This window comes from Notechis scutatus, chromosome 1 (assembly GCF_049901735.1).
Source record: "Notechis scutatus isolate UNSWTSFEM ecotype Mainland chromosome 1, rNotScu1.2, whole genome shotgun sequence".
Classification (NCBI taxonomy): domain Eukaryota; kingdom Metazoa; phylum Chordata; class Lepidosauria; order Squamata; family Elapidae; genus Notechis; species Notechis scutatus.
In genome coordinates, this window is record NC_142009.1 from 218,720,113 (window position 1) to 218,737,059 (window position 16,947).

Below are 16,947 nucleotides of genomic sequence, written 5' to 3' on the forward strand. Positions count from 1 at the left end.
CTATGATAAATGGTTCTATTAGCAATCCAGATTGTTAAACTCCGATAGAACAGAATAGAGGGAGCACCAGCCCATTCATTCTCCCTCCGGCAGATACCAAGTTGTAAATAGGTTATTTTGTGTGTAAATAACACATTAAAACTCAGCATTAGCTGTGGCTTTTGATAGAGAGGAAATTGTTCCAAATAAATAATCCAGGACAGGAATGTAAAATAAGCCAGATTTAATAGTGCATGCCTCCCGTTGCCGTGTTAAACATGACTAAAATGATAAACCCCAGAATATACTAATAGTAAACCATGCTCTGACATCAAAGTAATGAGGCCATATTTTAACCCAGCTTTAGAAATGCTAAAATTAGTCTTGACAGAGCCAGACATCAGGAAAAAAAGTGCTGCCAACATAAACACCATCAATTTACCAACTTGGTATTTGTGTCATGAGGGGTGCATAGCATTATGGGGTACAAGATGGTGGGGTTTTGATTCGATAACAAGGCACTTGACACTTTGAAACAAGTGTGTGCTGAAAAATTGTACAAATATGTATAAATTCATGACAATTTCCAATTCCACCAACTAGAATATTTAAAGAGATTTCAAATTCAGATTCTATCTTGAATGTGAAGTTGTTCTTTTAAATGTGAACAGCTCAGTCATGGTATCTCCTGCTGGCATTAATCTTGGCAAGCTTCAGGTAAGACTTCTCATAAAACATAATTGCATAGAAGCCATCAAATGCTCTAAGATCAAGAAATCCTATCTAAATATTGATTATGTGCCATCAAGATAATGTCAACTTTTAGCAACCACATAGATACACCTTCTCCGGGATGATCTGCCCCTAATTAAGCCCTTTAGGCCTTCCAATGATGTACCCGTTGCTGCTGTAATTAAGCCCATCCCTCTGTTACTGGTTGTTCTCTTCTTCTTTTTCTTTCCATCTTTCCTAGCATTGTAGACAACTTAAAAGAGCTAGGTCTTTGCCAATGTGCATAAAATATGATGATTTAAGTCTGGTCAATTGTATCTTCAGTGAAAATGCTGGGTTGACATATTTCATAATCCACCTGTTCATTTTCTTGGCTATCAATGGTATTCTCATAAATCTTCTCTAACTCCCAAATTCAAAAGCATCAATACTCTTTCTATTCTGCTTCTTCAAAGTACAAAGTTTGCCTTCCACACATCTTTTCTCTTTCATCTTGAGGTCTTTCAACTACTTGTATCCATTATATAGTCAATGTGATTGCTGTGTATTCCATCTGCTACTGTCCGTGTATTGTTCAGTTGTTTAAAGACTGATTTAGCAATCAAGATTTAGCAATGAAGAAATCACTAGATTAGTATACCCTTTTAAGCTGCTGTCGTGCCTCATTTCTTTCCTGAGTCATACAATTCAACTACATTTTCCTTTTTATTATTTTCAACTTTGACATTCCACTCTCTAACTGCAAGAATCATCTCTTGCTTACATGATCTGTTGGTTTCTGATTGAGCTTGATCATAAAATCAACTTTATCATCTGCTGCATCAGTAGTTGGAACATAAAAATATTTGTCATATTAAAAGGTTGTCTGCAAGATCTAATTATATAATATTATTCAAACACTGATCTCATTGGACCCAAGTATTGTTCTTGCTATTTCCTTTCTAATGTGAAAACAACACCACGCTGTCTTGTTTTCATGTCTCAAGTAGTAAAGGGTATATATGGCTGAAAGGGTCCAATTCAGGTTCATTTCAATTTTGATACCTAGGATGTCAATGTCTACTTGATTTATTTCCTCTTTCACTGTGTTGAGCCCATTTCAATGCTTCTAGGTTTCACATTCCCACTGTAATTCCATTTTCAGATTTTTCTTTTCCTGCATGGCAAAGATACATCACGAAGGCTTTAATCTAACAATGACACAAACAAATCCATCTCCAACAAATCCCAAGCTCAGTAGCAAATTGAGAGCCATCTGTCTTGGGGAAATCAACTTCTATATCATTAATCACTTTATCTTACTTATTCATTTGGGTTTCTTTGTAAAATATATGAGTGGTTTACCATTGCTTTCTCCTATATACAGTAGAGTGAACGGATTTCTTTTTCGGTTGACACTGAAGAGGTTATCTGTCTACAGCATCTTTCTATATCACTGCCAGTAATATAAATGACTACCTGCTTTCAGTGGGCACCGTGAGTGACCCTGCTTGGCATACTCTTGGCATACGCTCCTGGCATCCTTCACTCTCAGGAACAGCATTCTTTCTGCCTCCATAAGGAAACAGCACAGCTTGAGAGGATCAGAATATCACATAATCACTCCCAAGTTTTGTCAGATTCTAAATACAATATCCCAACTATTAGGTAGTAACAATTATGAAATTTTAGTTTTTTCAACCATGTTCTGATTCCAAGAAGTAAGAGAATAGGAATAGTTAATAGATTTGTAAGAAAATGGGAAGAGAACACTTATCCTATATTCAAACCTGGAATCAAAATGGCAGCACCAATCACATACTTTTTGCCTGAGTGTGCCTGATAGAATTATCCTGAGCATGACGGATATAATACAAAGGTCAAATTATCGTCATGCCAAATTTGGCTTCTGGTAATTTCATGAACATCTCTGTAAAATTTTATAGATGGTAGTAGCCAGATTATTTGACATTGCCTTTATCTGAGCAGTACCACTATGGAGAAGAGATCAATATTTGTAAGATGGTTGGTGTGGTGTTGTAGTCACTGTGTCCAACAACCATGTAAAAGGAGGCTTCAATCACTATGTTGATCTGGTCATTTTGCAGATTTTGATTCTCCATCTCAAACATTCCTGCTTCAGGGATCCTTTAATTCCTAAGCTAGTTTACAGCCTTCATATTGATACAGTACCATATTTTACAATAATCTTTTTTTTTTAAACAAATTTTATTAGTTTTAAAGACAAACAGATCATCATTAACCATTACATACTTAAACCTTTTTCCATTATAAATTTTACAAGTCAAATAAAACCTTATTTTATACAATATAATTCTATTTTCAACCATTTCCATATGAGCATACAAATACCTCTTATCCAATTTCTCTTTACTTCTCTTTACTCTTATTCAATTTCACTATTATTATTTCATCTATTTCTTTCTGACTTGGTTACCATTATTCTCATTCTGTATTTCTGCAAGGTTTCATTAATTCTCCCAGAAACATAAACACACAACACACAAACATATAAAAAATCTTTTAGGAAAGTAACTTGGCCCCAGGTACCTCTCTACATGGACTTCAATTCATGCTCATCTTACCTATTTTATTTATCATTACCTATTTTATTTACCATTCTATATCTTCTATATTAGCTTCTCCACACATTTCACTCTTCTTAATTCTATCTTATTTAATCCATCTTAATTTGAGTCATTATATTTATATCTTTTGTCCATTCTTTATTATCCCTCTATCTCATTCCTTATAATAAAAAGAAAGAATTTCTCCTGAAATCACTAATCAGAGTATGATGCCTTTCTATCTTCCCCCTAAATTAATTAGATTAACATTTAAAATAACACCTAATACCCAATCTGATTCTGCTTGGTACATTCTATCTACTAATATATTTTTTTAATAAAAGAAAAATAATAAATCCAAAATGATTAAATACATAGTTAAATAATAAATCTAAACATTGAATCTTATAACATTCCCATTGCCTTTTCCAAAAACAAATGCTACTATAATAATTTTATAATAACATCAATACCATAGTCATATTAAACTCTTTAATTAAAACTCAATATTCTAAAGATTCCCTTTAATATTTTATTAAATTTTAAAATCAATCATTACTAAACATTTCAACATTTTAATCTCTTATTAACTCTTAAACCATTCTAATATTCTATTTCTAATACAAATGCTACAATACCATCTTATGTACCTTGCAAAATCTTTTTAAAGAAATTGTACTTTACCCTTTGTCCCTAAAAAGATTCCTCTTTTCCCATCTAATTTCAAAACTTTGTGGCTTTTCTCCACCTTTTCCCTTTCTTTCTTCCCCACCAGACCTTCCTACCCCCCTTCTCCTAGCCTCTGCCTTGCTGGCTTCCCTTCTCTGTTGTGTTCCTTTTTCTTTTGTTTACTATCATTATATTGATTTTGCACCTTATTTTTCTCTTTCTTGAGTGTTTTTTTAAATCTTAAGTCCTTCATTTTCCTTCCTTTCTTCCTTCCTTCTTTCTTAGTTAAATTTTGAAATTCATTAAAGATGGCTTCTTCTTCTTCTTCTGCTGCCTCCATCTGTTGTAGTGTTTGTTGATAGTTAGCAAGCGCCATTTCTAAAAAAAGGAAGGCTTCTTTCACACCATCTTTGCCATCTGTTTTTGTTTGCTCATATTCTTTTCTCAGTTCCTCAGCAAAAAAAAGCCATTATAAATCTTTTCTTTTCTTTTTTCTTTTCCCCTCTTTCTTCTTGCACCAACCAAGATATTTCAAAAAAATAGAACAATCCCAAAGTCCTCAATCAATCCAAACCAAGACAAAGTTCTCACTTTCTCTTCCTGGGGTAGTATCAATCAAAAAAAAAGAAAGTCCAAATCTGTATCTTAAAGCCTTATTGGAATTATATTTCAGTCTTCAAATCCTTAAGGCATCTCCTCCAACAAATCTTAACATATGAATATATTTTTTTGTCCTCTCCCTTCCCACTTATCACATAAAGCTAGTTTTTGCCTGAAAAAGACAGGTTTCTCAGTATCCACTTATTGATTCCGTAGGGAAGGAGAGTAAACTTTCCTTTCAGCACCTCAAAATTGCCGCTTATTTTCTCTTGTGGAAAGAATCATTCAAAAAGCCATAATTTCCAGGAATTGTGTTAAATGTGTCTTAGAGTCCTGGGTCAACCAAGAAAACTTTCACTCTCAAAGGCTTTCTCCTCTTCCTCCTGCGCATTCTTACCCAGCTGCCGGCTTCTTTGTGGCGGCCATTGCAGACCGCCGCTGCACCGTCTTGGGAAAAGGGGGTTCTGCCGGCCGGGGAGGGGGTCTGCAACACCCCCAAACCCCTCTCCGGATCCCCCCTATCTTCAGCTACCCCTGCAGGGCAGCCTTAGCTCCGAACCCGTCCGGATCGGAGCACCAAAAACGGCTAGCGCAGCAGGGATTGCCGCTCGCGAAGCCGACAAACAGGAAGTTCTCCATATTTTACAATAATCTTTTGTAACATTCTTGAACTTGAAAATTTTTGAAAATAGCCAGCTATGGTACCAAACGTTTGTATTCCTTTGACCGGGAGTCTCACAAACAAGATTTCCTAATTGCTGCTAGATGCCTACACACAATCTGAATGTGTGGTGTTTTGAAAGTAAAGTCACAGGTTCTAAATTTTAAGCAATTTGATATTTTTAGCTGCATGTTCAATGATTCAGAATAAAAAAAGATATGTTAATGAACAATAATAACATAATTAATAATGAAATAATAAGGTTTTATAATATGTATTAATATTGTATGAATGTTTATATTTTATACCTCTTGTTTTTGCATTTGTTGTTTTCTCTGATTGTTGTGTATCATGCAGTCATTTTTGGCAAGATGGGGGAACTATATAAATTTGATAAATAGAATAATATATTTAGAAAAAAGTTATTATGGGTTGTACCTCAGGGATCCTCAACCTCTGCTCCGCGACCTGCTATCAATCCATAACTGGTCCATGCAAGTGGCGGGCAAGCATGTTAAGATCCATTTGTGCATGTGCGAGATTAGGTTTCATGCGCAAAACCATCCCCTCTCCCTGCCACCTGCTGCCACAATCATTGCCTGTCCACAGAAACTGAAAGGTAGGGGACCACTTTGCTGTACTTGTTATCCTTGAGAATGGTGAATACTGAGTGCAATGTGTCCATGGAGATTCTCAGTCATCCAGGTGATGGTTGTCCCAAAGGTGCTTTTTCAAGAGGCAACTGTTTTTCTGGTTTTTCTTTGAAGACGTTTTGCTTCTCATCCAAGAAGCTTCCTCAGCTCTGACTTCCCACCATCCAGTAACAACTGAAGAAGCTTCTTGGATGAGAAGTGAAACATCTTCAAAGAAAAACCATAAAGTCCAATTGCCTCTTGAAAAAAAAGCACCTTTGGGACTAAGTGCAATACTATATCGAGGAATATGTCTTTTGTAGTTGGTCTACTTCGGCACAGGTAGATTTATGCCTTCAGTTTAACCACGTGTGAGAGCTTGTGATTCTATAGAATCCTGGATTCTGTGCAGCCCAAAATATGAGTCTGCCATTAGTAAAGTCAGAGCTTCCTTCAACCACGTATGGCAACCGAAGGCCTTGGAATATATCATTGCAGCTCCCAAAAATTTCCAGCATCAGTGCTGAAATCTAGCACAATCTTGTGGTATCAGCATCATCCAATGTATATATTTATTTATGTAAATAAAGACGTAAACTTCTGACTCCTTCACCTCCAAACATTATTGTTTTACCAGGAAGGGAGGGGGGGAGGAAATGCACTCTTCAACTACAAAAAGGTGGCCTATTACTGGCATGAAACCTAGTTTACATTAGCCTTTCTTCATATGCAGAAGGATGGCCAAAGAATGACCAAATGTGTCACACAGAGAAAACCTGCGTAAGGTCAGAAAGTAAGGTCAGTAATACTAAGATCCTCAGTATAATGAGGCTGCAAAAAAAAAAAAATCTGAAAAGTATAAAGAATGTGTTATGAAATAACTGCATAATTTTTAATCCTTCTTGGCAGGAAATTTAAGAAAGACTGGGATTAACGAACACATTTAAAAACAAGTTAAAAGGAAACCAGGCCTAAGAGTTCAGCTCTTCTCTCCCAGGGTTGGGCCCTCAGCTGTCTGAACAAACAAACAAATATGTTTTCCTCTCCTGAGGCACTATTTAAAAACACTGTAAAATTAATATATGTATATCTTTTCTCTCCTCACCCAATTTTCATGTCAACAAATTAACATTTTCCAGATGTTGAAAAGGATCCTTTTTTGCACCCAGAATCCAAACATGACAATCCATAAATACTTTTTAAAGAAATATTTTCCTTCAAAATTTCACAGATTTTTTCAACATCTTTTCTTCCACTCGGTGTCATCTAAGAGACGACATCAGTCAGAGCAGTATAATTTTTATTTCTTCCCTGTTCCCTCCAATCTTTTTTTCCATAACTGAATTGTAGAGCAAAAACTAAGTTTCCCTTTGAAAAAGGAAAAGCAAAGGTTACACATTTTGAAAGTATACCCAGCCCCGCAGCGAAAAATAGTAGGGAAACTTTCTCACTCCCCAAAATAACGTTATCTACCAAAACGAAGATGAATGAAAACAATTATTTTCCTAGATTGTTTTGTTTAGATGTAAATATAAAGTGAGAAAAAAAATAAGGAAATGCGTGTGTACTAAAGCAGAGCTGGTCCAGCAATGAGAAATATTTTTGACAGACCACAAAACAGCTGAAAAAACTTTAGACAGCTGAAGATGCCACTTGTCACATTCCATTGGTCAAGTCCCAGCTAATGTGTTCCTTCAGTTCCTGCTGCGAAAGGTTATTCTATCCCACATAACACAAACAAGGAGTGGGTTGGTATCGAACCAACACAAGCAAAAATCCTATGATGATTTCTTGTTGCTTCCATCCAAAGACAACAAATACCACCACTTTCTCAGTCAGCTTTTCATAGATGTGAAGTTCAAAGGGCCATATTATTCTGCACATTTAAAACGAATAGGCAAAGTCAGTTGTGTTAGAATGTACCATATTTTTCGGAGTATAAGACACACTTCCCCCCACTCCCCAAATGTGGATGGAAATGTCTGTCTCTTATACAGCAAATGTTGCCAAAGTCCCACCCATCTGCCAGCCTCCATCCTTTGGCCTCTGCCTCCCAGCAATTTGCCTCCTTGCAGCAAACAGCCTGGTCAGCTTCAGCACACCCTGATTAGCAAAGCAGCTGATGGTCAGTAGGATCGGCCTCCCGACGATCCGCTTTTTCAGGCTGCAGGGATTGCCATCGCCTATTGCCGCTTCCATGCACCCCATTTTCGGCCACCGTGCACCCCATTTTCATGGGGCATGAGAAGGCCAAAAATGGGGCGTACGGAGGTGGCAGTAGACAATGACCAGGCTGTTTGCTGCAAGGAGGCAAATTGCTGGCAGACAGATGCAGATTTTTTTTTTGTTTTCCTCCCCCAAAGCTAGGTGCATCTTATATTTTGGAGCGTCTTATACTCTGAAAAATACTGTAACTCACAAAATTTGCAAAATATCACAGCATTTATGTCGGCTTGGAATTCTGAGCAGCACTTCAACAATGGATGCCAAGTTAAGGCTGATGTCAGCACTCATTTTATATCTTCATGAAATGCTAATTGGGGTTACTAAGAAAATAACTGAAATTATATTTTGTTAAGCTTGCCTCTTTTTAATGTTATTTTAAAAATGTTTTTAATATTTTACTTGTCCACTACCCGGGGTTCCTCTGTGAGGGAGATGGATAATCTAAAAAATAATAATAAATAAATATATAAACAAATAAATTGCCAACCATGGTCTCTGCAGAGAAAAATCTATACAAAATGAAATTTCACTGCTCCCATAGATATGAAAACACTTGATAGGATTTTCTGATATCAATTGTATAAATGCCCCAATATCACTTGTATATATCAATTGTATTGGTATTTATACAATATCAATTGTATAAATGATCATCTTACATGGTGGAGCTCTAGAAGAAAGCAATGAAACACATCATCAAGTTGCTGCCTAAGTTCAAACTGATTTTTTATGGCATATGTTTCTAATACCAACAACATTTCTCATTGAAAGTTAGGTGTGCAAAGCCTTCTTTAAAGTAATATTAGCTGTTTTATTTTAAGAAGCATCGTCGTACTTTTCAGAGTTCCCCCTTCCCCTCCGATTACTTTCTGGTTAACATTACTCATTACATAGCCCTTGTGATCTGCCTTCATCCTATTTTTTTTTTCTCTTACCCATTCATCTCAAGCAAAATGCGCATTTCTTCTTACAGAGATAATAGAATTGTGACACTCTATACGCCACAAAGCTGGATATCCAGCTCCAATCCTTATCCCAAAGTCTTATATTTGCTCTTATTTTCAGAGGGTGCTTGCTTCTGAAAACAAAATGCAGGAGTCAAAACAAACAGCGTAAAACCTGTAAATTACAGTATTTTAAAACAGCATGTTTGTTTCTTTGTCAAAGAGGGACTAACGTTTTCTCTTTCACTCTGGCACCCAGTAAGCAACAACTGATCATCAGTGCTATCTCTGGAGAAAATGAATGCATAAATCAGGTTGGGCTCAAGTAGCCCTTATTTCAGCTCCACTTTTTTGGAGTCACAGTTGTCTGGCCAAATGCATCATTCTGTGATCACTTGAGATCTGCAAACGCTCCATTTCCATTTCCTGAAACTAAGACCAATAAACGCAGCATCTTAGCAGAAGGATATACAGGGACTCCTCAACTTCCAATCATTCATTTAGTGACCGTTCAAGGTTACAACAATGCTGAAGAAAGTGACTTATGACCATTTATTTTTACTTAGGACCGTTGCAGCCTCCACAGGGTCATGTGATCAGAATTCAGATGCTTGGCAACTGGCATGTACTTATGACGGCTGCAATATCCCTGCGGTCATGTGATCGCCTTTTGCGACAAGCAAAGTCAATGGGGAAGCCAGACCATGTTGTTAACTGCAGTGATTCACTTAACAACCGTGGTGAGAAAAGGTTGTAAAATGAGACAAAACCTGCTTAAGAATTATCTTACTTAGCAACGGAAATTTGGGGGCTCTATTGTGGGCATAAGTCGAGGATTACCTGTACACCTCTGACACTGGAAATTCTAAGCCTTTAAAATGAAGGCCAGGCTTGCTTTCAAAATGAGGCAAGAGATTACAAAGTACCTCCTTGAGTCACCACCGCTGCTGTGGCTGCAGCTGCTAAAGGAACTGGTTTCTTCGTTGGTTCACTAAAGCCATTGTCTTCCAGAAGGACACTTTTCTCTTCTTTTTTCGCAGAAGCCATTGATGTGGATGTTTCCATCTTAGACATGCATATTCCAGCTTCTGAGTCCTTAAAAACAACAAAAAAAGTTCAGGGTTTCTTTTTCTTTCCCATTAAAGACACAAAAAATTGCTTTGATGGAAATGCTTTCATCCTATTCCAAAAGATAATTAAAAGCAATAACAATAAATATTGGTTTAATCGCTCATCAAGATTTTTTGTTAATTATACCCAGAAAGGATCTGAAGCCACATTTTTCTAAACTATGGTTGACTTAAGATTGATGTATACATACACACACACATTCATACAGGATATACCAAACGTCGAACCTGTGGACCAATCACAATGTTTTGTCATATTTTTTTTCAGATAAAATGCTATTGTACTTAAGAATGTTTGAATGTCATGTGTCAAACAAGGAAGTGTTTAGAAGAAAATGGCAAACAATTTAAACTTTTAACGTAATTTGTATAATAAATTGTCTACGGAGCCTGACTTTGTATATACCCTGCACATATTCATTCATTTTTCATTCTATTAGAATACCATGCCCTCTGCCTAGTACAACTTTAGAGTGAACTGCTAGTTAAAATTTGGTAAGTAGAACAATTAGAAACTTCAAGAATATTTGTATCCTTTTACTGGAAACTAGAAAGGAGACTTGTTCACTACTCTTCTGGAGTATTTACCTAATCTAAGAAATCAATCTTTTATTCTGGACCCCTAAACACTACAGGTAGTCCTTGACATACAGCAGTTCATTTAGGGACCATCTGAAGTTACAATGGTACTGAAATAAGTGATTTATAACCGTTCTTCACACTTATGACCGTCACAGTATCCCTATGATCACAGGATCAAAATTAGGACACTTGCCAATTTACTCCTATTTATGATGGTTGCAATATCCTGGGGCCATGCGACTCCAGCTTTTGTGATCTTGTGACAAGAAAAGTCAATGGGGAAGGGAGATTCACTTAACAAATTGCAAAAAACGGTCATAAAATGAGGCAAAACTCACTTAACCATTGTCTCACTTAGCAGCAGAAATTTTGGGCTCAATTGTGGTCTTAAGTTAAGGATTATCTATATTCCTGAATTAAGATCAGGGAACCCTCTTCTGTATGTTTTCCAAGGAAAATCAAGGAAAGCAATCCGTCCAATGCCCCCTGAAACATTGACACTGAGGCAACATCCCATACCCTGAGGATTCTGCCATGCTTCATACAGCTTAGTGTTGCTTTTCTAGCAATTGAGGCATTTTTTTCTGCCTTTGGATAGGCCTCTATCACAGCACTGCATGCAAAGCATGGACTTGAACACCGAGCTATAGCCCAACTCCTGTCCTCCTTGGAAAAAGATACTCTAATAAAGGTGTAGGGCAACAACATTCTAATAAAAAACACTCATGCACCTTAACATCTATTGAGCCACCACTTGGCTGTTGATTGCTGTATACTTCATTGCGCTTCAGTTACTCTTTGTTGTGGTCAGCCGGCAGCAGGTGTGGACGACTGAGGAGAGCGAGGACTCAGATGAGGAGCCAGGACCATTAGGGAGTGGACTGCTGCCTTCAGATATTGTGGGGATTGGCAGAAGTGATGAGGAGGTTCTCGAGGAGCCTGTGCCAAGTGCGCATGTGCGCAGGATTGCTCGTAGGAAAGAGCAGCTACAACAGCACAGGCGACTCAGGAGTAAGGCTGCAACGTAATGGCCCCTCCTTCAAAAAGATAAAAGCCAGCTGTGAAAGGAATGTACTTTGCAGAAGGCAAAGACATTTTGAAACTCCAGCCTCGTGGACATTCCAGTATCCTGAGTTTGTATTTGAAGATTCTTGTATTGCAAAATATTTCTTGTCTGTTATCTTTTGGCAAGTCTCACAGAGTTTGGCAAGGCTTGTGCTTATCACAGCTAATTATTTTGTAAAAACATTACAAGGTTTCTTTTCCTTTTGGATTGTGTTTGATTTGTCGGAAAAGGGCGTGGGTCAGAACACTCTTATCTCTGAGCCTTACCTGCTACTGGCTCAGAAGGTAATAGAACAGGACTCTAAATTGACAAAGATGCTGATCCCTGCTGTGTTTTGAGTTTGAAGGGGTAAAGCATCCATTCATGATGATCATGTGGTTGTGCGTAGCATATGATCGGCTACATATTATTGAGAGTGAGCATAATTTATGAAGTAATCCTATTCCAAATGCCTGTCAAATTTTAATTTTATTCCTGCCAAACTGACCTGATTCCATATGTTTCTATGTCCTCATTTTCTAAACCGATCCCAAATGGTTCACTCTTATTTCAAAAGACACTGGAAAAAGTTCATTACGTGTTTTTATTAAAATAGACTCTGCATTTTTCCCATGCAAGAAACACACATATGCACATAAAACACATATTAAATGCAGTTTTCAAAATACTAGACAACACTTCAACAAGTTCATTTTGCACTTAGGACAAATCAAGGACTCACACTTTTGGAATATTACACTTTTTCTGTTTTATAAGTATCTTGCTGGCTCCAGTGTCCAAACAGAAGAAAAACATTAGAAGTGATATTTATGTTTAATGAGGTTCATACATCTGAGAAGGAGCTGGTCTATAACTTGTGGACCTCCTTGGATTCATGGTAGCTGCTTGAAAAACTAGTTGAGGCTGTGACTGAGGATACTTTCCCCCAGATTTGGTAGGTACACCAGCTATGGCCTTACTAAGACTACAAAGCCCTAGTTATTGCGACTCACACTCTTATCACTACACTGGATTACTACAACACACTCTCCAGGGGACTGACTTTGAATGTTACTCAGAGGAAAAACTAATACAGAATGCAGTGGCCAACTGTTAGCAGGGGGAAACCACTATTGCTAAGGAACCTCTGTTTTGTGATTGCTGTACTGGTAACCAGTAAACTTCTGGGCTCACTTCAAATAGTTAGTTATTTCTTGTACAGCTTACATGGCACACCATCTGAATCAGTGGTGGGATTCAAAAGTTCCCACCACTGGTTCTGCGGGCGTGGCTTGGTGCGTGTGGCTGCGAGGGGGAGGTCGCGCGACTCATGCAACACTTGCACACGCGTTAAAACAGTAAAAACTAAGCTACTGCACCTCTCAGCTGTTTAGCACAGCAATCCGCTCTGCCGCGTCAAACAGCTGAGAGGTTAAAAAGGACCTAGGAGCAGGGGCAGGCAGGTGAGCTCAACTGTAGAGTGTCGGAGAGACTTGGAGCGAACTGGTTCTCTGCCAGCTGATCTTCAGCGCTACCAGTTCACTAGAACCAGGCCGAACCAGTAGAATACCACCACTGATCTGAATGCATAATGAATCACCTAGTATAAAGTGAATCTGCATTTCTCATGAGATCATCTGGAAAGGGTCGGATCAATACATCATCATGGCATGCAGTTACAGGGCCATGGACTAGAAAGCAGATCTGCTCTGGTGCAGCCTCCATATTGTAGACCTCTTTGCCTCCAGAGGTAGAGTTGGTGTCCCTCACTTCTTAAATGATAGAAGGTATGATAAAAACCTTTCTTTTTAAATAGTCTTTTGTAGCCTGTTATATTGGTGGGCATCAGATATTTTTACTGCTCCCAAATTGACACTAACAAAGGGTAGGGGTGGGGAAATTCCTTAATTCACTGGCACCTATAAATTATTTGTCTTTAAACCTTTTAATTTTTCTGTCCTATCAACTCTAGTGTGGATTTAGCTTAGAAATACAATTCTGAGACCAAAACGTTTGGAAAGTTAAAACAAAGTTATGTAAATTAATTAAGATATGAAAAATGATCATAATAAACTAGACTTTACAAGTATCAAAACCTTCAGATACATTAATTCATGAAATTAACCTTGTTTTAAGAATTTCATGGAAGGGTTTCAAAATGATTTCTACATGTGTTTTTACCAGATCCAAGTGACATTTCATTCCACATATAATGCTATTTCTTCAGATGACTTTAGATTTTCCATTTTAGGCTTGAACATGTCTATTCAAAAGAAAATCTTGATGTATTATTGATTGATATGTACTAAAAGTTAAGTGATTTCCTCAAATAATAAAGTGATTGTAAATAGTTGAATTTAACTAGTATTCTCAATTGTAGAAATATCTATTCTAAAAATGTTGCCTCATACTACTTGCTATTTAGTGGCAAGATATATAAATGGATAATAATTTGTTAGTTTAATAATATTGTCTGATTAAGCAGGTTACAAATAGGATATCAAGTTTTTCGGTTCTTGATGAGGCAGCAAGCATTCAATTATGACCAAACATTGTTTTCTGAGCAAAAGCCATCCCACATTTGAATAGGAAATAGAAATATTTTATTAATATATTTATTGCCCTAGTCACCATCAAGAATTATCTGAGAAATTTTGCTGCCAGTAGCAAAACAATAAATGTTACATCCCAATATTAGATAAAGGAACATACAAACCTGGGGCAAACCAAGTTACTTTGTTACCCACAAGTATCTCTCCTCCTCCATATTATAATATATATATATCATTTGCTTTAAGATGTAATGTACACCCAAAAATATTTTGCCTATGTCTGCTTCCTCAATCTACATAATGGCTATTCTGGCTTTGACCACCATTCTTTGTGGGTTGAAGGATTGATTATCTGATGCAGCAGAAGTCTACTTGTATAAGTTCCTTATACAATTTAGAAATAAGAATTCAGTACTGACTAATAAATTCCATTCTCCTTGAGTGATGGAAGCCTGCTGGATCAGAAAAACAGTTATGAAATCAATTAACAGTCTCAACTACACTTTCCAGACATGATTCAACCAAACTAAATATGAGCGTATAGGAATCTTATTACCAGGAACTTGTAGATAGCGTAGAATCATTTCCTAGTTTCTTCTCAAGAGAGACTTTGGAGAGGTGAGGTATCAAAGCTGTCCCTGAAGCAATCACATTTCATCCTAAAGATATGTGGTCATCAGCACACAAGCTGCATGCAAGACACTGTTGCAATGGGTAAAAATAATCTTGAGAACATGAGAAAGAGCTGTAGCCTACGCAACTCTCTGATAAGCCAACAAAATCTCTCCACTAATTACATCCTCTAGGTTAAAAAGCTCCAGATAAGGTGCAACCTATAGGTGCATTTGTCCAAACTATTTGTTTGGTATTTCTGGTAACCTAACCCATAATGGACTTTTGGCTGAACCAGAAGTAAAAAGATGATGATTCGTGACATGACTGATTGGTTAAAACAAGGGTGTCAAACTCAAGGCCTGCAGGCTGGATCCAGCCCACAGAGTGCTTAGATCTGGCCCACGGGGCCATCCTGGAAACAGCAAAGGACTGGCCCACAGTGCCTCTGCCCACGAAAATAGAGCTCAGGAGAGCTGCTTCCCAAGCTCCATTTTCACTGGCAGAGGGTTGCAGGATGCCATTCCAACCAAAAAGGGAGTTTGGGAACCCATTTTCAATGGCAGAGCGCCTTACCACAGGCAACCCCGACGTGCGTGATGTCAAGCTGGCCATCATGGCCCCCGAGATCAAGCACAACTCTGATAAAGCCCTCAGTGAAATTGAGTTTGACACCCCTGGGTTAAAACAACAACAAAGATGGGAAGAACAGGAGGTTTTTGTTTATATTTGTAATTTTAAAAGAGGATGAACAGTTACTAAATTAGCTTATGCTTTGTGTGATGAAAGTTGGAAGCCACTTCTATATTACTGTCTTTGGTTTGTTTGTTTTTCCTTTTCTTCACTATTTTTCTTTTTTCTGCAAATTCTGAACTTTTCTCTTACTGTCATTTTTCCTTCCAGTTTAGTTTGCGTTAGTTTTTACTATATTTTTTTAAAAAAACCTCAATAAAATTAATACAAAAGAAAAATCAGTAGGAAGATGATGTTATCTCTAATTCAGATGCCAACCAGATGAAAAGCTCACAAAACCTCCTAGAGAGTCTCAGCATCTGCTCTGGAGCCAAAATTATATCACATACCTTCTTACTCTTCAGATCCTGAACAGGTTCCACTGATTCTAACCTCTAAGTGACTTTAGTGCTACCATATGGTGGCATAGTTTACTGAGCATTGCAGGAGTGTTGAGCTTGGGCAAGAATAGATGAGCACCAGCTGAAAGCTTAACAAGTACCGGCTGAGCCCAGGAGAAAATTCATAAAGAAGACACACATGGATAGCAGACATCTCACCAGAAACAACATACGTGGTCATTTCCTGCATGCAGAAACATTAACTTAGATTTGACGGTTGGGGCTTCTTAACCATAGTTTTGCATAATCCCTTCAAATATAGTACTATACCAAAACAACTAATTTACAGGTTGAATTTGAAATACTACCTCAAAATATATTTTTTAATGTGTTTAGTTATAGCCAGAGAAAACTTCTTCATTTGTGTCTCTGTCTTCACATCTATAAGACAGGAACCGGTTTAGCAAGACCTTGTAACAATTTTCCCCCAGTAGTCTTGCCAAGTTCTGAAGGTGGACCCTGGATGTGGAGCATAAAGTCTGAACCAGCTGGTTCATCAAGAGTTGGCATATTAAGGAAAAAGAAACATCTGGGCCTCCAGCACTTAAGACTACCCCTAAGTACAGCAACAACAAAGAATGCAGCAAAAACCAAGAAATCAAGCTTGATATGTACTGTAATTAGGTATACAGGAAGTGGTCTTGATCGTTGGGCAGATATAACTATATGATATGCTTTTCAGCTTAGGAATACCAGGATCATAGTAACAATACATAAAAACAGCATTTAGGGAAGTGCCAAGAATTTGACTGGATTATTCCCATATATTATGGTGACAGTCTAAGGCCATATAGCCTATGAATTCTGTTTTATGGCACTGATGAAGTTACTTGGTAACATCTGCAAGCAAATTCAGAGAGTATCAAGAGCTCCACAGTTGAAC

The 16,947-nt window shown here is 37.5% G+C and overlaps 1 protein-coding gene across 1 annotated transcript in view; it reads right to left on the minus strand.

Moving 5' to 3' along the window:
* Nucleotides 1–16,947, minus strand: part of GLI2 (GLI family zinc finger 2) — a 255,582-nt gene that overhangs the window by 188,047 nt on the left and 50,588 nt on the right. The window contains exon 2 of the mRNA XM_026665471.2: nucleotides 9,937–10,105. Within this exon, the coding sequence (XP_026521256.1) occupies nucleotides 9,937–10,084 (148 nt within the window). The 5' untranslated portion in view covers nucleotides 10,085–10,105. The remainder of the gene's footprint in view (nucleotides 1–9,936; nucleotides 10,106–16,947) is intronic.